Source organism: Panicum virgatum, chromosome 2K, assembly GCF_016808335.1.
Source record: "Panicum virgatum strain AP13 chromosome 2K, P.virgatum_v5, whole genome shotgun sequence".
In the NCBI taxonomy this organism is placed as follows: Eukaryota; Viridiplantae; Streptophyta; class Magnoliopsida; order Poales; family Poaceae; genus Panicum; species Panicum virgatum.
In genome coordinates, this window is record NC_053137.1 from 178,343 (window position 1) to 203,447 (window position 25,105).

Sequence of the window (25,105 nt, forward strand, 5' to 3'; positions counted from 1 at the left end):
TACTGAACACTAGACCTAAGTTCGACTACTTGCTAAGCTTATAGGACCGGTAAAAGTCGAGTGATTGCCTGTCACTCGCAAGCTTTATAGGCATTGCTTGTTTACTTCTGTTATCAATATAAGGACGATGGACGGGGTTGTGATCGATATCATAACTTCATGTGAGACCCCGTCTGTGTTAATGAACTTGCTAAGGTCGTGGTGTGTGGTAGCGATGGTTAAGTCTTTGAAAGTACTAGCCACATGCCGTCAATATGGTACGCGGCAAGCCTAGTAGCCGATTGGACCGGGGAGTGGATATACCTGACACTCTCTCTTAGGGATAGGTTTTATTTTTATGTTGCGCAACACTGCGACTTCAAGGGACAAGGGTGGACCTTGGAGCCTTGTAGTCGGGGAGAGTGTTCCTATCCACAAGCCGAAAAGAAAGGTCAACGGTTGTTTGGGAATGACCCGACGGTGTTCCAGACGTGTGTGCTAGGTTTATCCTTGCAAGGTTGAATTTCGATTCAGAATCGTCCGCCTCTCACGATGAAATGAGACTGCTTGATCCATTTGCCACACAGAGTAATAAGAGCAACAATATTATTTATCAATCTTGATGTTTACTTAGTTTTCTACCATGATTGAATAGTAGTTGCTTACATAGAATGGTTAATCAACTAGAATCTTGAAAGCTGAAACTTAAAAGTAAGGACATACTCTTTATTGCTTTTCAGCAAAAGGAAAACCAGAGCCTCACAAAACCTTGCATAGTCTAGCTAAAGTGGGCTATTTATACCCGTTGGCGGTTAAGTCTTGCTGAGTATTAGAATACTCAGCCTTGCTGTTGAACTTTCTTTCAGGCATGAGTTTTGAGGATCAGATCGCTAGCTTGACCTACCCTTGCTCGTTGCCTCCTGGCTGGTCCGTAGAGTGAGAGACGTCTGCGACCGGCAATGACTATGACGAGTGTTACCATGCTTGGGCTAGCCTGGTGTCCTTTTGCGACGTGTTGTAGCCGTCGTGTTTTATCTTGCGCTGTTTTAAACTCTGAACTTATAGTTGTGGCTTGTATAACTGTTTTACTACGTTTGGTCTAGTATTAATGCTTTTGAACCAGTTTGTAATAACTTTTATGCCTGTGATGTAAAAATTGTGGTTGTAATATCTCTGGACTCGTCTTCGTGCGGGGTATGCTTGTTCGATCCGAGAACCGGTGGTTGTATCGGGACGTTACCCGACAGACCGAGGATTGTTCCGTTTTAAGTGCGTTTGAGCCGGTGTTGCCTTTATGGTGATGGCCCGCGCACTTGAGCCGGGATAATTTAGGCGGTTCTGCCACAACTTCGTCTTCTCTTGGCTTCGCGTAGGTGTCCGTCTCCGGTGGAACACGTCCAAGGCCAGGAGTCAGTACCCCTTGGTTCTCCATTTCTCCAAGCATCGCCAGAGTCATCTTCGTCAGACCGAAGAAGGTGGTAGGTGGGAACTTGCTCTTCTTCGGAGCCATCGCAGGACCAAGCGAGTTCGCTGTGGCACAAACGATGGGAGAGGAGCTAAAACTGAGACGAGGAGGCACAAAAGCAGAGTGAAGCAAGAGAGTTCGGCGCCGGAAAGCAAAGAAAGCGTACCATCCCCCGCCCGAGCACCCCTACTTATATAGGAGGGGGGGACGTGAAAAATCTGTTTTACCCCTCCAGAATTTTCGCGGAGGGATCGCGCGGGGAAGGGCAATGTCGGAATTTCGCATCGGAAGCCTCGTGCGACGCGTCAAAGAAAAAAAGTCAAATTAATTTTGATTAACTCTTTAATGCATTTACTAATACGCCTCGATGTCTGGTCCGTTGCTTAGCAGGTGAACTGAAAAGACTCAGGCCTCGACGGACCGCGAAGCGATCCGTCGAGGCCCGAAGGTTGGTGCTTCGGGAGAAGAAGTCGAAGTCATCGCCCCTCCAAGGATGGGCAACGACTCTGAGGGGCTACTGTTGGGGGCGCCACCTTCGGCCATCAACCGAAGGCCCGCGCGCAATTTGAATGCAACGACAAGGTCTCCTCCCGGCTCGGCAAGCCGAGCAGTCAAAGGGCTTCAAGCTTCGGGCGAAGACCGAGGCGCCTACGGCGAAAACCGATTCGCCACAGGCGAAGACGAAGAGAAGCGAAGAGTGACGAAGACCGAGGCGCCTACAGCGAAGACCGGTTCGCCGCAGACGAAGACGAAGAGAAGCGAAGAGTGACGAAGACCGAGGCGCCTACGGCGAAGACCGGTTCGCCACAGGCGAAGACGAAGAGAAGCGAAGAGAGGTGAAGACCAGGGCGCCGACTGCGAAGTCGAAGACCAGAAGGGAAGGCGTCGGAGAGTAAGCGCTTCGAAAGCCGCGAAGGGAATCTTGTAATGGGCCAAATGGGCAGAAGAGGCTCGGATGTAATTTACCAAATGATGTAAAAATACATTTGTACCCCGGAAATATAGTTGTTAGGGGGCATTACGGTGTAATAACAGAGGATGGTAGGTGAACCGTCACCTATAAATACCCGACCCCTGTACATTGATGGGACACATTGAATACAGAGAGAGAATCCAATTTACTGTGCGAAGCCTCGTTTCTGGCTTAGAGTTGTTCACTTCGACTGGTGCGCTCTTTCTTCACTGTTGTAGTGTTCGTCCGTTCCGGAAGCACTCTCCACCAACATCCTCTGATTCGCATCCTCCGCCAGCCTCCCTCCTTGCCCGACGCCTCGCCCCGCCCGATTTCCCGCCGCCGCCCGACCACGCCATGGCCACAGGCTCCCACCGCCACCAGCCTCCTTCCCCGCCAGGTCCGCCACGCCTCGACATGGTCACAGACTCCCACCGCCACCAGCCTCCCGCCCCGCCAGCGCCGCCACGCCTCGAGGCCACGGACTCCTGCCACCGTTGCCACCGCGTCCACCCAATCTCCCACCGCCACCACACACCTCCCTTCAGCGGTCCGGCCGCCCTCCTCCCCGCTAGGAAGGGCGAGGAACATCGCGGCCGCGTGCCTGCGCACACTCCGCGCCCGGGAGCAGAGCTGGGAAGGGCGAGGAGGAACCATGCGGAGCCATGTTCCCGTGGCTCCACCTCCCAAGTGGAAGTCAAAAACAGCTTCACGTGTTGCTCCTAGGATGGAGCTGCTGTGTGCCCACCTGTTTGGCAGGATTCCGTCGGAAGCCGGTGTTGGAGCCGATTTTGGAGCCCCACCAAACAGAGCCTAAATTACACTCCTATGCTTTGCAAAGCCAACAGTACACGGTTCGCTTAAGATTTAACACTGATAATAATCGTTACAGAGGTAGGGTAGTAGTAAGCATCACTAGCACCAGCAGATCATTTGGCCATTGTCTGCAGCAACAGGCAACCATCAAGAATGAAAACATGTAATTCAGATAATGGCAACCATCAAGAATGAACATGTAATTCAGATATTAGCATGATGCTACTGCTAGATAAGCCATGTCATGTCATGTCAAGCCCCGTGTAGCACTACCAAGCAAACAACACCTTGGAGAGTCAACCACAAAAAGGAGTCTCCAGTTTTCATTAGTGCCATTCAACACCAAAACTCTCTTCTCATATGATATGATGACCATGCATCATCACCAGTGCTTCCACGCTTCCATAAACACAACAGCAAGCAAAAGCATTCAACTCAACTGGATGTAGGTTTTCAGCTTTTCCAGCTCATCCATACTTTCTTATAAAATCATAAAATCTCTCTAGTTAATGGGGTGGTATTGTGCCGATACCCGCTTGGGGGGGAGCTTCCGTAGGACGAAGAGGACTAGCGCAGATGGCAATATCTCCGTCAACTGCACAATCGTGGTACATTTATTAAGAAGAATACTAATGCCATGGATAAATAGATGCTATAATAGCGAGGACAAGGCAGTGTTAGCGCTTTTACCGTGTAGTAGAACAAGTCTAGGATTGGATGGTCCAAAACCTCCAGAGATACGTCGGGATCAAATGCAGATGATGCCACCTACCACAGCACACATAAGGAGAAATTAAAAAGAAAAGTCCAATGTGTGCAATTTCTTTAGATGAGGAATGTTTCCAGATCAAATTAAAGCACAAATTCATTCTTCTCATGAATGCAAAGGAACTAGTTGACTATGTTTGGTGGCATCATGTCCGTATTATACAAGTCAACATCACATGTCCGATGTCCCACTTTCAGATCAACCAAAGAGCCAATCTTCATAATTGCACACTACCAATCAGTAAGTGAGAACAAAATACTCACCACGACACATCTTATCAGGAAGCAGGTCACACAAATTGCTGTCACAGTCCCAACCTGAGACATTTTGGAAAATGCAATGGCGAGTGAAAATTATAGTGATATAAATGATAGACTAAATAACCCATGATACGTTATTATAAGACACTGGTGAGCAACTGAAATTGTACCTTTCAAAACCAAACAATTTTAAAGTATACACATAGATATCATAAATTAATCAGTTGGTTGGTAGACCAATGGTGAATACAACACAAAATTCAACTAAAAGACATGACATGTTTCGGACACTGCAAAAGAATTAAATGTTCAATACATGTGTGTTTGTACTGTTTGTTTAAACATGAGTATGTATGGTATTCCCAATTCATAGTGCTGACAAATAATGTGAGCCAAATGATAGACCCTAATAGCATTCTATTCTATGTCAGCAATTTGTTTATTGATCTCTGCAGTAGCCTTTCCATGGGCAGTTGAACATGAAAGATAGCTGTTAAAGGGTCACAATCACCTCATAAAGCTTCTTTTGCCGCCCCTTTGATTCAATAGGGAACCGTCTCAGCAAGAAGAATAACCTGAAGGGAAGCAGCAGGAAATTTTTTTACATAATAGAAATCTAAGGCTGCAAGTCAGTACAAGAGGAAAAGACACTGAAACATTGGGTCACCTTCCACCGTATACTGAAAAGCCAAGAAGGGCAATGAAGGAGACAGCTACAATGAAGATTTTGCTGGCCAGCTCAACAGCCGCATTATCATTTATTCCGAGGTATATCCATATGCAAACCTGTCCAGATGTCCAAGCAGAGGTGCTGAGTCAAAGGTAGCTAGCCAAGAATATTTTGAAAAATTTTGGTGGAGTTGAAGTTACGAAGAAAAAAGAAGGCATAAAAGAAATTACATATTTGCATGGACAGGAAGTAAGAGATAAGAGGGAGAGGAAGAGACCTGAAGTACATATATGATGGTGTTAACGGCAATGTATGCGGGCCTTAGCTTGTCCGTTGGGAGACTCCTAGCCTGCAATTGGAGCAACATTAGTGCTGTGTTATTTGCGAAGGAAGGATCGAGAGGGGGTGAGGATTTGGGATGGAAGAGTTTAATAAGACAGGCAGGTAGGTACCTGATGGTATATTTCTGCCCAGAAGAGGACGAGTAAGGTGTATGTGGAGAAGAAGAGCAAGCCGGGGAGATCAAGTAACACGAGCTTATACACCTGTTGAGGGAGGGAGCAGAGACGAGTATGCAGAATGTTGATGTTTAGGTAGAACAAGAGCACAACAGGGCATTCATCTCGATATCATATACGTATTAAGTGAAGGCAAAAGAAAAAGGTAGTAAATTAAGTTGTTGCAGGGGAAGAAAGAAGGGGAATGGGCGGTTTCTTACTTTTGTGCGGAGGAGGAAGACATGGACGTGGAAGCCGAATACGAGAGCACGAACTGCAAGTGTTTGATTGGTGGGTAATAAATCAGTTGATGAGTTGAGGATGAATGAACAATTAAGGAAGGAAGGGTTAAGGGGAGATTAGAAGAGAAGCAAGCAGAGTATTGTACCCCCATTGACAAGGAAGTTCATGAGGTGGAAGATCTTCTGCGTGGTCCATCCGAGCTCGGGCACCCGTCGCTGGATCCTGATGAGCTGAATCTGCAAGCGGAGCGGTGATAGTAGAGAGAAGATGAATATTATTGCAATCTGATGCCTCATGTAATGTAATAACCCTACAATGCGATGTGCCCCCTTGAGCAGTTAGCAGTTAGCAGAGGAGAGATTGGATTGGGTTTGAGGTTTGGAGCAAGGTAGGGTAGGGGGCAGGCAGCAGCAGCAGCAATCGGCGAAGAGCGGCTCCCTCCCCTCAGATCAAGCACTAATTTCATTTGAGAAGGGCGTGCGGCGTGCCCGGGCCTTGCCTTCCCTTGCCCCCAACCCAGAGAGAGAGAGAGAGAGAGAGAGAGAGAGAGAGACTAGTAAGTGAAGCAGTAGGAAGAGAAAAAAGGGGGCCGGCCGGGCGTACCAGTGCTACGGCGGAGACTAGGGCGTATGCGGCGGCGAGGGAGAAGAAGGCCCCGTCCTGCCACTGGCGCGACTCGTTGACGTCGACCCACCAGCCCCGGAGCGCGGAGGATGCATAGGAGGAGGAGTAGGCACCGGCGGCCGCCAAGGAGGAGGCCAGCTCCCTCATCTCGCTCTTCTTCTTCGCTTCTTCTTCTCCGGGAGAAAGGAAGAAGGGGACGGGGAGGCAAGTCTTCTCTTCTCTTCTCTTCCGATGGGCTGCGCGAGAGGAACAAGATGGGAGACAGGGGTGGGCGGGCCCCATGCGTCAGTGTCAGTTTTGGGCGTGTGCGCTTGGGGCGTGTCGGCGCGCCGGTGGGGTGGGGCCCGGGCATCAGCGTCAGCGGATTGATTGGGTATTTGGGTTTGGCCGGCGGGGTCCGTCCCGTCCGAGACACGCACACGCCCGTCGGTCGCCCTCCAAGTGGGTCTCACTTCAAGGTCCCACCTGCCACAGACTGCCAGATACTACTCTTATTCTTTTTTTATTACTAGTAGTAGGGTGCACATGCGGCAAGCATCATATGCGGCACGCACGTGTTCGAAGAGTGATGTTGCGAAAAAATGATCAAATTAAATTTTAGAGGCCACCAGCAATGAAAACTCAGCTTTGGTGAAAAGTATATAATTTTGTGGCGACATGGTCTCGATTATGGGCCTAATAAAAAATCGTGATTTCAATATATGGAAATGGAAACCTAATCATCAATCGTGATTTTAGAAATTTTGAAGGATGGACAAATTATCTATATCAATTTGTCGATGCAATGTTTACACGCTTCTTAGTTGGATGTACAACAAGTTTGAACAATATCCGAAATATGCATGCCTCAACTGCTCCGCCAAATAACATGAGAATCAACTCAAATGATGAAGGAGATTCACCACTTGTCATCAGGATTTGACGTCTATCTCTGATCCCAATAATGATTGTACGATGTGTCCATCTCCACTATCATGGCACCATGAAAGCATGTCAAGAAAAACCAATAGCATTGATACTTCAAAGAAAACAATATATATCAAGTGAAATACCTGTATTCAAGTATGAATGGTTCTATTTTTCAAATATGTAAAATGTCTCTGAAAATAATATTTTTGGTACTTCTACCAGAGGGATCCACGTCTTTGTTAGGTTTGGCCAACATCCATGTAGTTGAACGTGAAACACTTCTTGATAAGGCAATATATAGCTGTCCATGAAAGAAAACAGGCTCTGGAATATAGATCCCAACATTCGGTATAGTTTGACCCTGAGCTTTATTTATAGTCATTGCAAAACTGAGTTTTATTGGAAATTGTTTCCTCTTGAACTTGGAAGGTAGTGAAATATCCTCTGATGGCGACAAGGGAATCCTTGGTATAAAAACTCAATTTCCAGCATACTGTCCATTTACAATTTCACAATCAATTGCATTGTCCTCAAAAGCCTTCACTATAAGTCGAGTTCCATTGCACAGTTCATTATGGGGATCCAAATTTCGAAGGAGTATGACATGACAGTTCTTCTTAATCTTAAGCTCATGCGGAGGAAGTCCATTTGGAGTAATTGAGTTAAGAAAATCAAGAGTATAGTTATTAGTTGAATCATCATCTACGGAATCATGACTGTAGTAAATCTTTTAATTTCCAGGAAACTTTCCAATCATCCTAGCGTTGAGATTATCAACATGCTCATTTCTTGTTGATAGGATAGCACGCTCGCGCATGTAACTGACGGAGATAGAGTTCGCAGCTAGATCAGGAAACACATGATCAATGAGAGTGTTAATTGATTGCTCATCAGTATACTCAAGCATAATGTCATCCGGCAGTTGCACATAATCATTTTGAAAGATCTTTTCTGTTCCCTCACCAATTCTTAATAGAAATTCCGAGAACCATACATCAATTTGGGCTCTCATGTTCTGCTTCAACCATATTATCTTGATATCATCCCCATATATATGATCGAAATAAAATGGTGTCACAAATTTGTGCTCTAGTACCTCTAGGAACAACAGGCAGAACTTGTCTAAAATCCCCACCAAACACTATTACTTTACCCCCAAATGGTAAATCACATTCTGTAATATCCTGTAAAGATCTATCAAGTGTCTCTACTGCCTGTCTTTGTGTCATGGCAACCTCGTCCCATATAATCAGAGATGCCTCACGTAAGAGTGCTGCAGTACCACTTTGTTTGGTAAAGTTGCACATAGAGTTATCTTCAATTTTTATGAGAATTTTGAACCTCGAATGAGCTGTACGACCACCAGGCATGATGGATGCTGCAATTCCAGATGTAGCCGTAGCTATTGCGATGCGATCCATGGATCGAATTCTGGCCAAAAGGGCCCTATAAAGATATGTCTTTCCGGTACCACCAGGACCATCTACAAAAAAAACTTTTCTTTTATTGTTGATAACATGATCCAAAATTTCGTCAAAACCTTCCATTTGCTCAGCATTAATCGACTCAGATAACTTTAAGTCTTCATTAGAAACGACAATTTTCTTCTCCTCGGTTAGTTCCCTATAATAGTCTCTGCTCATATCATCTGTTCGAGTAAAATTTTAAATATCAGTCAAAGTTCAGTTCAAAATGAATTTAATAGTATAAATAATGTTAATGAGAATGGAAGGCATGAAACAGAATATGTAAATTATCTTACCAGATTGATGTAGGGTTGGCAGACCATAATTTCTAATGTCTTACCCATCGATGAAACAATATCAGCAATGTCTTGAAGCACAAACTGCTCAACATTTGAAGAATTTCCATGAACATGATGGTAGTCCTCAGCTATTGAATCAAAATGCTTTTCCCAAAGGGTACGGATGTTCGTGTACTCACAAAAAACCATAATAGTGGCGAACATTCTTCTGAGGGCATATGGCATCTGAAAAGTTACTGCTTCGTTAAGTGCGGCATCAAGTGAGCTATCTGATTCAACAAGTCCAAGTTTCTCACAGCATTCTCTAAATATTGGACTGACCACACCACGGACTTTTCTGATTGATGTGAATGATGTTGGACCTTGAACATAGTTTAGAAGCACACGAAGATAAAACCTTTCACCTTCAGATGGGTATGCATACACCAACCTTCCAATCTGGAACCTTCTCTTTCTAGGTTTCCAATTTTTTTTGGACTTGTTCCATGTATAATGTTTTGGAAATTCCCTGTATAAGTATCTCTGGGCATTTGGATCTTCGATATTCATTCTAAAGAATTCTGTAAGCATTGATCTCTGGTTCTTAGTGCACTCTAGCACATCCTCAAAGTTGTCGTGATCATTGAATGGAAGCATGTGCATCCCAGGAAGATGAACTTGCATTTGAAGCACATGGGGATTCATGGAATACAATGAAAATCTATAGAGTCGGTATACAACTTCAATAGATGTAATACATCGTGCCTTCCTGTACTATTTAATTTCATTGATCTCTATCTCTTCATTCTAATTATGATTCCCAACTGCAAATGATGCACAATCAGTGCCCTTGTATACATATTTATAGAGATACTTGCAGCACTTGATACTACTGCAAACTTCAACATTGATGTGGCAGTTATATCTCATCAGGAGCATTAGATTATATGGTATAACCCATCTATTATCCAGCCATTTCTTACGCACAAAAACCTTGTGACCATCATTCCTTCTTCTATATATAGAGTATGCATCTTTTTCTTGTTCTGTGGTCTCACTGAACTGTTTAGGATATTTGAAACGGCATCCACCATCTTGCACGCAAGCACAATTTTTATTAAGAACTCCACAAGGACCATGCATCATGTGTTTACAAACAAGTTCATGGAGCAGAGGGTATTTTTTTTCATCGGGAATTTCTGCTGAAATATATTTATCAAAATCATCAGGCCCATTAAGCTTTGAACTGCTGTCCACCACAAGCAAGAAATGTTCATGTGGCAAACCTCTTTTCTGAAACTCAGTAACGTGTGCCCAGGCTGCCACCTTTCCAAAGTGACCCTTCTTAATGAGAAAGTCATGAAGATCAATCAGTTTGGCATGGTTAACCCTTGCCACAATATCTGGTCTATCTTGAGGTGTCAACCCCGGCAACAAAAGTTCAGTTATATCCGGCCAATAAGGGTTGCAAGTCATAGTTACAAAGTAATCCGGCCTTCCATATCTAGCAACTAATTACATTGCATCCATGAACCTGCATTGCACATCTCTATCACTTCCGGGGAAATTCTTAGACAAAACAACCAATTTACCGGCCTTCAAACCCTTGTATTCACCGGCAGCAAGGGTGTCCATTATACCCTGTCAATGAAAACAAAACCCACTTAAATCCAGCAGCACATAAACAAAAATGTGTTAAATGATGCTAATATATTTAAATGTACCTGATAAAGGTCTGCCCTAATAATCTTCTGGTGTTTTGGATTGGAGTACCAATCTAGTCGCATACTTTCTATTTTGACATACATGTCCATTATCCATTGTTGGAAAAGCCTTCCACCATGAAATAATATATTAAAAACACCATTGCGGATCTGCATAATATAGCAGTAATACTCTCTCGCACTGACATGCAAACGTGAACCCCCACCATCTGTTTTTTTAAACATGAACAATATTAAATAATTAATCATTATAGTTAACCAAAATAAAATTTCAAAAATTTATATTAATATATGATTTACCTCCTTCACCGTCTTCATTCATGTTGTCGTCATAGTCGCCTTCGTCTTCACAAAGATCATGACCTGCAAATTTAGGAGTTTATAATAAGAGTCATGTCGATATTTAAACTCCATCAAATATGGTTGAAACCAATGAAAAGCAACTAAAGGTGTAGTCTTGTGGGCTTATTACAACCTGACTGTATCATCTTATTGATTGCTTGTACATGCTTTTATTTAACACCCGATCTATTTGTCGCTTGAGAACTCACTATATGACCATCTATTTAGTATAGATATAAGTGTCCATTACCATATACTGAAAGAAAAATATAAAATAATTTAACCAACAATTAATAGTCGAGAAGGACATGTAGATGTCATACCCTCAGTTTTTCGCTTTGTATATTTTCGTCTACTACGCAGAAAGCGTATTGTTGGTGTTTCCTCCAGCAATATACTCTTGTCTTCCCAGCCAGTTTCACCACCAGGATACATGATAGGGTAAGCTAAGGGATCGTAACAACCATGGTACGCCCGTATAAAATGTGGACGTCCAGAATTTAGATATACCATAATACTTCATTTAAATTTACTTTTTTCATCAGAGCCATCCTGCCAGATAGCAGCAACTTGTTTCATAGTAGGTGCGTTATATCTTCTTTGATCAACCGAAATATTGGTGTTCAATTCAATTTTGAACTCGTCCAAATTCTGCAACATACGGATTGTTCTCAACAATTTGTAGAATCGTCCTAATCAAATTTGCATCAAGATGAGGTGATCTTTTGCTTCTGTGTGACAGGGTCTCATCCATGTCATAGAAGTACAACTGCATATGACGCGGGCCATTTTTCCCGGTCTCAGCTGGTCCAATCTGTGATAAATCTGTCCATGCACTTTAAAAGTATAGATACCGGTACATATATATATACATAAACTAACAAGGTCAAGTATTTGTTAAAATATATAAAATAAATAGCAATATATATAAATGTCAAGAGAGATTCTGCAAGAAATAGTCACCAGCGGCAGTAGCGACCCGTTGATCCACGGTAGCTCCAAAGCTTGTAAAAGAGAAATGGGAGTTGAAGTACCGAATATTCTTTCTGAAATACAACGCATCCCTATCCGTCTGGCTTGTAAACAGGCGTCGCAGCTCATCGGGAATTGGTGTGTTCACTATATTAACCTTTCCTTGTCTGCAACAAAAACCAGGTCCCTCACCTGGAAACCTTATAGCACCACAATACTCGCATATCGGCGCTTTCCTCAACACAAGATGGCGAGCAGGCAGATCTTTGTATACTCGATCGAAAGGATCACTTTCTAAGATTACCACTTCCGGGTCCCTGAATGACTTGTATTCCATATCTGCATCAATAAGACAAGCATGTATTTAGTATTTCACCAATGCACATTAGAATACTAAATCATCGACTTATTAGGCAACCATACCTTTAGCATGGTAGACTCTTGCTTCATCATCTCCGAGAACGTCACAATCAAAACCACAATCATCCGACGCTTTGCAATCCAGATCTTCATCTCCGAGAACGTCACAATCAAAACCACAATCATCCGACACTTTGCAATCCAGATCTTCCGCTGCATCAACCATTTTACTATTTACATACACAACTTATATATCTTAATCAATTAAATATGATTGGTGTTTAAAAATAACTACTGAATAGTACCTTCTTGTGCGGCTAACATCTCATCATCCGGTTCCCAAATACCAGAGTCATATTCTGGTTTTCCACCATTCACAGCTGGTAGCAAAGCACGAACCAATCAAAATGTCTTTACCCAAAATGTAAATAAACTTAATGTTATACAAGTATATATATACAATAACCTGATGTTGCACTCCTGGTATTAGGGTATTTAGAAATGCTGGCCTCGTCATTTTGTGAGCAAGGGTTCCGCAACCTATTTCTGCATGCCTCCTCTATAGTTTTTCTGTTAATTTCACGTGTGATTTTCTGCTTACAAATTCTATCTTGTTTTTTAGCAGCAGACATAGCAGCATATCGTTTCCTAGTTCTTTCTCTCCTATTCTCTGCTGGTGTATTTTCATCAAAGTTTCCTGAAAAGTACATATATAAATTAAAGGATTACAAAGACATAAATACATTAAAAATTTCATTTATTCAACGTATTACCCATAGATTCAAGTGTGATCCCGAACAAATTGGAAGCACATGTAGCTTGAGGTGTTTGTTCTTCACAGATCACTGAACAAGAAAATAACTTAAATTATTACAAAGCCATATAACCATTACCCATATAAATTGTAATCACAAGAGGCATGGGTCAAGCAAATATTACAAAGCCATATAACCATTAAACATATAAAATTCTAAATTATTGAAAAGACATATAATCATATTATACATATCTTTATTTTTCAATTTGTTTCTCACAGATTCAGGTGTGATCCTAAATAAATTATTGGAAGCACATATAGCTTGAGGTGTTTGTTCTTCACATATCACTGACACAGGAAAATAACTTAAATTATTACATAGCCATATAACCATTACACATATAAAATGGAATCAAAAGATGTTTCGATCAATCTATTACTAAGAAGCTATGTAACCTTTACACATATAAAATCATCAATTATTGAAAAGCCATATACTCATATATATGTACCTTTTTTCATTTTGTCTCCCATATTATCAGGTGTGAACGTCAAAGATTGATTGCTCGCAAAATTAGAATTATTATCATAATTGCTATTCATATCGTTATCATTTTCATGAATTGCCGAAGGCTGCATCAAACCTGATGACACGAAAAACAAAACCACAAACAAGTGTCCTGTAATTTTTTCTTGTCTTATACTATATGAATATATCCAGGATACTTACCTGATGATGGGTCATCATTGACAAGAATTGTATCTACCATGCAGGACACTTTCTGGACGGGCACTTTCTGGATGGGCACAGATATGAGAAATAAATCTTCATCATCTTAATGGATCGGAAAAAGCTGTGTCAATCCTGTCAGCACAGAAAAATAAATATACAAATCTATCATATTAATGGACACTTGTTCGTTGGACTGAATATTTATTTGGTACAAACAGCACGCACCAGATGCTGGGACTGTAGTAGCAACCTCGTCATATTTGGGATCCCCCGTCGCTAATCGAGCTTGTTCACTCATTCCCGCCTTTTTGCGGGCATAATTCTCCCTTCTTTTCGTGTTTCTCTGGGCCTTTTGTTCATCTGTCAACCTTGCATATCTATCTATGTCCCTTTGTCGCCTTAGATCCACCGCCGAAATCCCTGAACACAAAAAACTCAAATGAACACTATCATTGCTTACAAACGAAATCACCAAAATTAGTCTAGCCTAAACACAACCTACAATCGTGTTTGTGACATCAGAAAGTGGATGGTGCGGCTCCATGGGACTTCAAAAACTTTTGAGGGGACACAAGAATCAATCGAGTTTGTGATATACCTCAAGTATTATGACACATCACATTATATATAAAAGAAGAACAGCACCAAGATGTATATACGTACTTAGGGATAATTGTTTCGGATGAACAATCATAACGTAGCCTTGATCGCTTACCACCGCTATAGCCCCCTCCCTCCATTGATGATGCCAGAAGATGAGTACGGTCGACGACCGCTCAATGGGCTCCAGGACGTGGCAGATCCTCTGTGTAGCTAGGGCTTGGCGTCGTGCCCCAGTCGCCAGCCTCCTTGCTTCACCTCGCCGGGATCAGGCGGACTGTACGATGTTCTGCATGATGGTCCAGGCGGCAGCAAGACCGGAGCGAACCTGTTGACGAGGTCCGGGGTTTGGAGCCCCGGGAGGTGCAGTGCAACGGCGATGGGCCGCGCCGTGCCCTGCAGTGTCGCCGCCAATAAGGGGGTTCCGTGTGCTCGTTCGGCACCGTGGACGGGACGCCGAGTAGAGGCCGTCACAGAGAGAAGGGGGCGGGATGGGCGAGCGCGGCCGCGTCGTCGGCGTGATGGACCAGGCGGCCGCGCCCGGGACGCCGAGCGGAGGCCGAACGACGAGGGAATGCGGCGGGACACGCGAGCGCGGCAGCGTCGTCGTCGCGGTGGACCAGGCGGCCGCGGCCGGGACGCCGAGCGCCCGACGAACGGCGAGGGAATGCGTCGGGACGGGCAAGCGCGGCCGCGTGGTCGTCGTGATGGACCTGGCGCAGTTCACGTTCGGGACCTGGCGTGGCCCACGATCAGAGGGAAAGACGCGTGATGGACCAAACGGAATTGACGTTACAAACAAGGAACCAAAAGTACCTTGCCCAACGGGAATTGACGCTACAATCAAGGGAACAAATGTAACCTGCCTAAACCTGAATAAAGTGGGTATGGGTGGGCGGGTAAGCTGGCGCCTGGTGACAAAATAATTTTGCTAGGGGCAGATTCATTTTGCATCTTTCAATTTCTATAGGTCCACCATGGGTCCTCAAGATTGGAGGTCTGACAGGTGGGGACGCTGTGAGGGGTACAACCATATTAATCTTGGTGAAAAATGATTTCAATTGTTTTGGTTCTTTATAGTATAGAAAAAAAAATAAAATTATACTACTCTCATTCTCGATCATCCACCTGCCAGAGACTGCTAGATCATCAAAGTTAGTGGTTAAAGTTATTTTTAGAGACCGTGTTGACATCCGAAACAACTTACTTTACGATTAGGAGGGAGTATATATGCTTGGGGAATCAAGAGCTCAATGTTATTGTCCAAACTCAAAACACTATGCTTCATCACATCCCAAACTAGGACTGGACAAGGTGATCGTCGATCACAATACTCAAGGCAAAAATCACTAGAATGATGCGGTCAATATGCCAGCAGCCAGCCAACTTTATTTATTTAATAAATAAAAGGTAACCTTGATAATAATAAACAAAAGTTAAAACAAGAGAGAAGAAAAGGAAGAGAGCTCAACTCAACTGCTTGTATCCGCAGAGCGAGGATACAGAGTTCGTGAATGAAACAGGCACCACTATAAGATCTCTTAAGATAGGATTAGGATAGGAGTAGGATTTGACGACTTGGAGGCGAGGCGAGAGCAATATATATGTAATAATAAGTGAAATTGAACGACGACGACGACGACGACGACGACACTAAACAAGGACTGGAGCAGGCGGAGTCGTGGGCGCCGCCGCCACTTGCCGGGGCGCCGGAGACGACGACGACGTCGCCGGAGGCTTGCCCCGGCCCATGGTGAAGCCGCGCGTGCCGTCAGGCATCCTGGGGCCCTGGGGAGGAGGCTGCCTGGGGCTGAAGGGGCACTTGGCCTGCTGCTGCTTGCTGCTGGGGCTGGACGTGCACTGCTTGTGCTGCTGCTGCTGCTGCCTCGGGCTGGATGGGTCGAAATGCCCGGCCATTCCGGCCGGAGCCGACTGCGGGCTGTGCGGCGCCGTCACGTGAAGCTTCCCTCGACCTCTCGCCCACCCGGCTGCTTTCTGCTGCTGCTGCTTGCTCCCGCCATTGATGATCTGGTTGTGATCGTCCTGCTGCTGCTGATCAGTTGCAGTTGGTGGTGAGTTGTTGTCCGCCGTCGGGGAGTCGGACGACATCTGGGAGTGCGGCGAGTCGTCGTCGGAGCCCACGAAGTGGTCGAAATCCGGGCGCTTCAGCCTCATCACGGACTTGGGCTGCAAAAATAAAGCAAGCATCCTCATCTCATCAATGCAATAATAAGCTATATATAATTGATGATTAAATTAACAGGCAGGATACACGCGTACCGAGCGCCTGAGCACTGTGCGGACTCGGAGGCCTTTCCTCCAGTTGCGTTCATCGTTGAGCTTGTCCACCGCTTTCTCAGCTTGCTGCGAGGTCTCGTACTCGACGAGCGCGTGCATCTTATTGCTCACCAGCGTGTGTGTGTCTGACTTGGAAGCAGCCCTTGCCGTGCTAGGCTCCTGGGGATGGCATATCTTGATGTTCTTCACGCTGCATGCATGCATGCATGCATTAATAATTAATTAATGTTATTATACATATTTATTTATTAGTTGCATGCATGCAATGGCGCCTGACCTTCCGACCACACCAAAGATCTTCTCGAGGCTGTTTCTTGACGAGTCCTCCGGCAGATTCTCTGCTATGATCATGCGAGACTGCATGCATCATCAGGAGACAGTTTGGTTGTTTGGTTTTTAATTTCTTCCTCTGAATTCAAACTGAAACAGTACATGCATGCAACAATATACTAAGACATTGACCTGAAGCTCTTCCTTGTGCTTCTCAGTGAATGGCTGCCTGCGCCGGACTTTCTTGCCGTCATCGCTGACAATCTGCACGTATGCATGCATCATGGAATTGAATTAATATAATATAATGAACAACGTACACAACAATAAGTGAGCTACCATCTCCATCTCATCATCTGTTAGCTGCTTACAAGCTTTGTGGAGGTGCGAAGAGCCTTCACCAGCATCTGGTTGGTTGCCCCGAGAGACTTGATCTTCTTCCAGGACGCAATCACCGACAAGGGAACTGCAAATAATTAATTGAATGCGTACGTTGCTTATTATTAGTTAATTATATATAGGCATAGGCATTGATTATATTAATTAATAATCCATATATCCATCTGCTTAATTATATATTGGGACAATATATATATATATAAGGGATAAATAAATATATATATAGGAAAAATTACATACCGTAGCCTTCTGTGTCTTTGTTCATGATCTTGAGCAAGAACTCGTTGGCCACCAGATTGATGTCGCTGAACTGGTACTCGACCTGCTTCACAATCTTCTGCGTGACGTCGGCGGTGGCGCCGGTCCCCTTGCCCTGCGCGCTGTTGCTCCCGCCAGCGGCGGCGGCGGCGCCGAACTTGGCGTGCGCGAAGTCCGGCATGAAGAAGACGGGCTCGTGATCCTGGAAGAAGCTCCAGTCGGGCGTGAGGGCGCCAGCCTGCATCTGCATGAAGGGCGAGTAGTAGCCTCCCGCCGGCGCCGACATGGGGCTCGCCATGGGGCTGGCGGCGGCGGCGTTGGGCGACATGGGCACGAACTCTGGCGCGTGCACGTTGAACTTGAAGGGCGTCGCCGGTGCTGACGACGACGACACTACGACCAGTGGTCTGTCGCCGCCGTCTGCCGCCGCAGCTTCCTCGGAATTATTATTATGGGTCCCCTTGGAATTGGTGGTGGCGGTGGTGCACTTGACGTCGCTGCTCTCCTGCGCCATGGCGGTGGCGGTGGCGGTGTCGGCGGCGGCTAATTAACCAATCGATCGATCGACCGATCGGCGTGCAGGGGTTGGGGAAGACGGCGATTTATACATATAATAATAAGTAGATGGATGCGGCGAACACCAGACCAGCCACTCGTTGTTTGTGAAGCGAGAGCATTTTCCTCGCATGCCATGCATGCAGGCATGTCATCGTCTCGTCCGTCCGTCCGTTGACCGCTCGCTCGCCGGCCTTACATGTAGGCAGCAGGCCCAATGCAACCATCTTTCTTTACGCCACGGGCTTGGGCCATGTTTAGGCGACACTCACTTTAATTTAGGCCCAAAACATTTAACAACTATTGGCCCCTTTTACAAGACGCATGATCTGACTGATAGTTCATTGACTTGACTTTGTAAAATTGTTAGGTTCTCCCTCTTCAGTTATGAAGATCGTACTCAAGTGAAGGGCCGGGTAATCAATCACAGCAGACAGCAGTAGTACTGGATGAATTGCTTGCTAGCTAGTCCTACTGATCGACTGACGACATGTAAGGTTGTCTGCTTTTTTTTTTTTGGATTACTACATGGTTGTGAACGAACTGCCACCTCTTTTATCTTAGCATCAAGACAACACTTTAGTGACAAAGGAGAAAGGAGGTCTCGGGAAAAGACTTGATTTCTTTTTTTGAACCAACGGGGAAAACACATGATGATTTACTGTGTGTTACGGTGTGTTTATGTGAGTATGCGTATCAATCAAAATGAATTAGAGGTGATGATCCCGACAAATATATATATATATATATATATATATATATATATATATATATATATATATATATATAGTTTCAGCATAGAATTTTTCTTTTGTTCCACTGCCAGCGGACCGACAGCATATAGGGTAATAAAAGTGGTGGATGATTTATACGTATTGATTTGCTGGGGTGTGGCTTGTCTTGAATTAATAAGAGGAACGTACGACTGCTAGCAGCAACTACATAATAAATATACTTCTTCTCGTGTCTTCCAGTTACTACCTATTATTCAACAAAGTAGAGATGGATCGAGTAGGATGCGATGCCAAATAGCCCATTCCTTTTTTTCTTATTCAAAAAAAAAAGATGAGGACATACAAACCTTTATTCTATTCTTGCTAAATAATGAGAGTACTAATACTACATAGGAGTATATAATCCGATCCCCTGGAGTGAGAAGATCAGAAAAAGCATTGACAAGGAGAGGATTGTGAGGAAGAAAACAAAAGGATCGGAATACTGTACTAGTATATCATACTACAGTACTAAGGACGTTTGAGCAGGGGGCGCAATCGGCGTTTGGCTTTTGTTTTCCCTGCTCCAAGATTGTGTGTGTTCCTTTGCTTCCGTCCAAATTAAAGCAGCTACGACTAGGACAGTGCTCCAGATGCTGACTGATATTGTTGCTCAAGCTTCACTGCTTTGCTTTTGGGGGGCTTTGGTTGTTGGTTGTTCTGCACTTACATGGATGGAATCAGACCAGCAGGCAGCAGTTGGTTGTTCTGAGTCTCTGAGAGGAGAGGACAGACCCCTCCCAACCCTGAAAAGAAAGTTTTTTTTTTTGCAATCACTGTTATTATTAAATTTTAATTGGTTGTACATCACGTGTTAGTTTGGCCTGCTGCGTGTACATTACTACTAGTTGTGCATGTAGATGTGATCAACTAAGCTTTGGGATGGATGATGGATGGATGGTTAACAGAATGGCAGGCATCTTGTAGTGTGCCAATGCCAGACTAGTCTAGTGGCGGGCCATGCTTGCTTGGAAGAAGAGAAGACAAGAGGGAGAATCCTGCGTGCGTGCAGCTCATGTCCCGGCCCGGCACATATTATATCAAATTGAAGAAAAAGTACTCTAGCAAGCAAAGTATCCAGGCCAATTCCTTTCAGAGCCGGTGATCTGCTGTATGTAGTAGGACTCACTCCCTGAAGCTGAAGGAGGAGTACGTAATAGAGCAGAGGCCACGTTTTACTCGAGACATGAATGATACGTCATCAAGAAAGATAAGCTGCTTCTACACACCTGACCTGACCTCATCTCCATTTTCTTTCCTTTGTCGCAGTCGAGTCTCCATCCATCTTCATCTTGTGCCCAACGAATCCCAGCCCAGTTCGCTTGCAGCCACGCAGGCATCGGCCAAACGCCCTATTCCTTGCTTGCTCTGCTCTGCTCCACTCCAAATCTCCCAACTCCATCCATCCAATAGCGCAGCGCAGGCGCAGCGGCCTCTCTCCTCTCCTCTCCTCTGCTCTTCTGCTTGTGGCGTGCGCACCACCACTTGTGTTGAGCCGGGGCGAATCGAATCTTTCTTTTCTGGCGCCGCGGCACCAGCTTTATTAGTAACATTTGCTTGCTCCCCCTCCGTTCATTCTCTGCTTCTTCTTCTTCTTCTTCACCGGTCAGTCAGAGTAGGACCTGATCGATTCTGTGATCTCCATCCTCAATTCTCTAGGTTCAATTCCTTATTATAGCTAGCTCTTCTTGTGGCGGCTTGCCCTGGCCCCAAGTCTTTCTTCCTTGCTGTCGGTGCTTGCCTGTGTGATTGTTTCTTTCTTCCCCAAATGAATACGTGGCCGTTTGGCCGTTGCCATGGCCGGAGCTCCTGAATTCAATTCCATTCCATTCCATCCCTAGCTGCTTCTTGTTCTCGAGGACCCTATCCTACCTGCCGTCTCCTCTTGACCAGACCAAGAGTAAACTAGCAGATGGGGGCCAGGCTCAGGCTCCTCCGCGCGCTGTGCATGTGCAGCGCCCTGGCCATCGCCCTGCCGGCGCGCCCGCCCAGCGTCACAATCGGCGCCCTCTTCACCTTCGACTCCGTCATCGGCAGCTCGGCCGCCACCGCCATCCGCCTGGCCGTCGACGACATCAACCGCGACGCCACCCTGCTCAGGGGCACCAACCTCAGCGTGCTCATGCAGGACACCAAGTGCAGCGGATTCGTCGGCACAATCCAAGGTAAGCACCTCATCTGCTCAGTTTTAATTTCCTTTTTTGTTCTGCAAACCAACAAAAATCTATGCCTCCTCGTGCCCATCATCTTCACTGATCAAGTGGTTGGCCTGTATGCTTCAGAGAGTGCATACTGCATAGCATGTCTCTGTCTCCATTGGGGACCTCACCTCCCTTTCAATTTGTGTCATCTTGTTGCTGTGCTCCTTCATACTGTTGTTGTTGTTGTTGTTTTGCTGCGATCCCCTTTTCTCAATCAAGGTTACAATTAACAAACGGCTTGCCGCTTACCAACCAACTTCACATTCTGATGTGATGAGCAAGCACTGCTTTCCTTCCATCCACTCCCATTCACATGCAAACCTAGTTTTAGTCTGTCCTAAGTCAAACATTTTAACTCTAGCTCCGGATGGTTTGCTTTCCAGTTGTACCACACCACACCACACCACTATTGGTTCGCTATGAGCAGTTTATTTATTATTCTAAAAGAATTAGTATTTTTTTTTCTTTTAGAGATGAGATGGATAGTCAAAGTCTGATGGGAGAGAAAGAGTAGTTTGGTGTTTCGCTTATTTGTACACAACTAGTATAGTACTGTCAACTGTGTGTCCCTTGATGGCTTCATCTTTTAGAACACAATTGATAACTGGAGTAGTAGTATAAGCTTTGCATCAGTCAGATGACGTCAGATGAGTGAGTCAGCCAATGCGAGTCAACTGCCTCTTCTATATGCATGCAGCTCTTGAGCTGATGGAGAAGCAGGTGGTGGCCGTGGTGGGCCCGCAGTCGTCGGGCATCGCCCACGTGGTCTCCCACGTGGTGAGCCAGTTGCGCGTGCCGCTGGTGTCCTTCGCCGCCACCGACCCGGCGCTCGCCTCCGCGCAGTACCCCTTCTTCGTCCGCGCCGCGCACGACGACGCCTTCCAGATGGCCGCCGTGGCCGACGTCGTCGCCCACTTCGGCTGGCGGGAGGTCACCGCCGTCTACGTCGACACCGACTACGGCCGCGGCGGCGTCGACGCGCTGGGCGACGCGCTCGAGGCCGCCGCGCGCGCCAGGATCACCTGCAAGGCCGCCTTCCCGCCGGGCGCCGACAGCGCCGCGCTGGTCGACCTCCTGGTGCGCGCCAGCATGATGGAGTCGCGCGTCTTCGTCGTCCACGCCGCCCCGGACTCGGGCCTCGACATCTTCGCCGCCGCGCACAAGCTCGGCATGATGGACAGCGGCTACGTCTGGATCGCAACCGAGTGGCTCGCCGCCGCCATCGACTCGTCGTCGGCGGCGGCGTCGTGGAGAACAACTGCAATGAGCCGGATACAGGGCGTGCTCACGCTGCGCCAGTACACCCCGGACTCGGACGCCAAGAGGTCTCTGGAGGCGAGGTTCGCCGCAGCCGCCAACCGGCAGAACGCCACCGCGGAAGCAGCAGGCAGCATGATGAACGCCTACGGGCTCTTCGCCTACGACGCCGTCTGGATGGCGGCGCGCGCCATCGACCAGTTCCTGGGCGACGGCGGCAACATCTCCTTCTCCGCGGACCCCAGCATCCGCGACGCCAACGGGAGCGCGCTGCGCCTGAGCTCGCTCCGCGTGTTCGACCAGGGCGAGCAGCTGCTGCGGAAGGTCATGCTCGCCAACTTCACCGGCGTCACCGGCCAGGTGCGGTTCTCCGGCAGGTCCCTAGTCAACCCGGCCTACGAGGTCCTCAACGTCGGCGGCACGGGCGTGCGGCGCGTCGGCTACTGGTCCAACGGCACGCGCCTGTCGGTGGCCGCGCCTAGCTGGGCCGACGGCGGCGCGGCACCACCCAGCAACGGCACCCAGCAGCAGCAGAAGCTGTACAGCGTCATCTGGCCCGGGGACACGACGGCGCCGCCGCGCGGGTGGGTGTTCCCGAACAACGGCCGGCCGCTGCGGATCGGCGTGCCGTACCGGACGACGTACCGGCAGTTCGTGTCCAAGGACCCGCGGGCGCCGGACGGCGTCAGCGGGTACTGCATCGACGTGTTCAAGGCAGCCGTGGCGCTGCTCCCCTACCCGGTGCCCGTGTCCTTCATCCCCTTCGGCGACGGCGTGAAGAACCCGAGCTACGGCGAGCTGGTGCAGCGTGTCGCCGGCGGCTCCTTCGACGCGGCAGTGGGCGACGTCTCGATCGTGACCAACCGGACGCGCGTGGTGGACTTCACGCAGCCGTACGTGGAGTCCGGGCTGGTGATTGTGTCGCCGGTGAAGGCGACGGGCTCCAACGAGTGGGCGTTCCTCAAGCCCTTCACGCCGGGGATGTGGGCGGTGACCGGCGCCTTCTTCCTCTTCGTGGGCGCGGTGGTGTGGATCCTGGAGCACCGCTTCAACCCCGACTTCCGGGGGCCGCCGCGGAAGCAGATGGTCACCATCTTCTGGTTCAGCTTCTCCACCATGTTCTTCGCGCACAGTGAGTGATGAATAGTTGTAGTTCATCTTCATCTTCTGAAGAACACCATGTGCTTCAGATCACCATCTTCAATTCTGAATTGCATGCATTGCAAACCAGGAGAGAACACCGTGAGCACCCTTGGTCGCTTCGTCCTCATCATCTGGCTCTTCGTCGTGCTCATCATCAACTCCAGCTACACCGCCAGCCTGACCTCCATCCTGACGGTGCAGCAGCTGTCGACGGGCATCCAGGGCCTCGACAGCCTCCTCTCCAGCAGCGACCCCATCGGCTACCAGGTGGGCTCCTTCGCCCGCAGCTACATGATGGAGGAGCTCGGCGTGCCGGCGTCGCGCCTCCGCGAGCTCGCCATCGACCAGTACGCCGACAGCCTGCAGCGCGGCCCCGCTAACGGCGGCGTGGCCGCCATCGTCGACGAGCTGCCCTACGTGGAGCTCTTCCTCTCCACCAACTGTCAGTTCAGGACGGTGGGGCAGGAGTTCACCAAGAGCGGATGGGGATTCGTGAGTCGTCGGATCCGAGCTAGTGCTTCATCATCTTTGCAATGGCGCATTCATGAATGCAAATTCATCTCTCAAATCAATGAACTATATATACATGCAGGCGTTCCAGCGTGACTCTCCCCTTGCGGTGGACCTGTCGACGGCGATCCTCACCCTGTCGGAGAACGGCGACCTGCAGCGCATCCACGACAAGTGGCTCAACCCGGGGACGTGCTCGTCGCAGAGCACCGACGTCGGCGCCGACCGGCTCAACCTCAGCAGCTTCTGGGGCCTCTTCCTCATCTCCGGCGTGGCCTGCTTCGTCGCCCTGCTCATCTACTTCGCCAGGATACTCTGCCAGTTCTGCGAGTACCACGAAGGCGGCGGCGGCAACGACCGAGCAGGCGGGGGTGTGTTCCCGGACCCGGAGAGGAGCCTGCGGCGGCCGGCGAGGCTGAGCAGCATCCGGGACCTGATGTCGTTCGTGGACATGAAGGAGGCGGAGGTGAAGAGGGCCATCCGGAGCAGGTCCGGCGAGAGGCGGCTGGACAGGTCCATGGGAGGCAGCTCCATCTCCAAAGGGCCTTCATTGTCGCGGCCGTCGTCGATCACGTCGCCGGTGTAATAAGCAGCTAGCAAGGGCTTTTCTTTCTTTCTTTCTTTGTTTGTTTCTTGATGATAAGTAGATAGCAATCTGGCTGACACTTAGGCATGCATGCGGTAGCATAGCTGAGCTCAAGATAGACTGATAGATAGATTACTTAGTACTTACTAGGTGTAGATGAGATAGTAGATAGGTAACTTGTGTGCATAGCACTAGGAGATGAAAGGATCTCGATAGACATGTAGGTGGATCATGTATTGTCGCCCGTGCCTTCTTCCTTTGCATTTCGTCGAACGCGTTGCGTGCGTGCAGGTAAGCCTCCAGGCAGGAATCAGCAGCCATCCACTGAAAATGTGAAATCAAGAATTGGACAATTAGGTCTTTTAATCCAGCAAACAAAAGATTGATAAAAGCCTTTTTAGTTTCCGTCTCTCTAGGGGGGCGGGATGGGACATCAAAC

The 25,105-nt window shown here is 47.3% G+C and overlaps 3 protein-coding genes across 3 annotated transcripts; 1 reads left to right on the forward strand and 2 right to left on the reverse strand.

Moving 5' to 3' along the window:
• Positions 1-3,379: 3,379 nt before the first annotated feature.
• On the reverse strand, positions 3,380-6,539 carry LOC120659804 (tobamovirus multiplication protein 1-like). Its single transcript, XM_039938048.1, has 10 exons — positions 6,255-6,539; positions 5,797-5,887; positions 5,630-5,682; positions 5,364-5,456; positions 5,189-5,260; positions 4,909-5,027; positions 4,753-4,816; positions 4,245-4,298; positions 3,903-3,980; positions 3,380-3,807 (listed from the first exon to the last, which is right to left on the reverse strand). The coding sequence occupies exons 1-10, from the start codon at positions 6,420-6,422 to the stop codon at positions 3,715-3,717; spliced, it is 885 nt and encodes a 294-aa protein (XP_039793982.1). The 5' UTR covers positions 6,423-6,539; the 3' UTR covers positions 3,380-3,714.
• A 9,227-nt stretch (positions 6,540-15,766) lies between these two features.
• On the reverse strand, positions 15,767-18,178 carry LOC120659822 (la-related protein 6C-like). The gene is made up of 6 exons (XM_039938070.1): positions 17,624-18,178; positions 17,356-17,450; positions 17,177-17,248; positions 16,992-17,071; positions 16,697-16,904; positions 15,767-16,603 (listed from the first exon to the last, which is right to left on the reverse strand). The coding sequence occupies exons 1-6, from the start codon at positions 18,153-18,155 to the stop codon at positions 16,070-16,072; spliced, it is 1,521 nt and encodes a 506-aa protein (XP_039794004.1). The 5' UTR covers positions 18,156-18,178; the 3' UTR covers positions 15,767-16,069.
• A 1,924-nt stretch (positions 18,179-20,102) lies between these two features.
• LOC120659813 (glutamate receptor 3.4-like) lies at positions 20,103-25,032 on the forward strand. Its single transcript, XM_039938059.1, has 4 exons — positions 20,103-21,134; positions 21,868-23,559; positions 23,659-24,062; positions 24,163-25,032. Exons 1-4 carry the CDS (start codon positions 20,882-20,884, stop codon positions 24,664-24,666), a joined length of 2,853 nt encoding a protein of 950 aa, XP_039793993.1. The 5' UTR covers positions 20,103-20,881; the 3' UTR covers positions 24,667-25,032.
• The last annotated feature ends 73 nt before the right edge of the window (positions 25,033-25,105 follow it).

Coding starts and splice junctions, on each gene's coding strand:
- LOC120659813 (XM_039938059.1), top strand. CDS start 20,882: ATGGGGGCCAGGCTCAGGCTCCTCCGCGCGCTGTGCATGTGCAGCGCC. Junction 21,135..21,867: donor ATTCGTCGGCACAATCCAAG/GTAAGCACCTCA, acceptor ATATGCATGCAG/CTCTTGAGCTGATGGAGAAG. Junction 23,560..23,658: donor CACCATGTTCTTCGCGCACA/GTGAGTGATGAA, acceptor ATTGCAAACCAG/GAGAGAACACCGTGAGCACC.
- LOC120659804 (XM_039938048.1), bottom strand. CDS start 6,422: ATGAGGGAGCTGGCCTCCTCCTTGGCGGCCGCCGGTGCCTACTCCTCC. Junction 5,683..5,796: donor GAACTTCCTTGTCAATGGGG/GTACAATACTCT, acceptor AAACACTTGCAG/TTCGTGCTCTCGTATTCGGC. Junction 5,457..5,629: donor TCTTCCTCCTCCGCACAAAA/GTAAGAAACCGC, acceptor CTCCCTCAACAG/GTGTATAAGCTCGTGTTACT.
- LOC120659822 (XM_039938070.1), bottom strand. CDS start 18,155: ATGGCGCAGGAGAGCAGCGACGTCAAGTGCACCACCGCCACCACCAAT. Junction 17,072..17,176: donor AGCACAAGGAAGAGCTTCAG/GTCAATGTCTTA, acceptor TGATGCATGCAG/TCTCGCATGATCATAGCAGA. Junction 16,905..16,991: donor ATCTTTGGTGTGGTCGGAAG/GTCAGGCGCCAT, acceptor GCATGCATGCAG/CGTGAAGAACATCAAGATAT.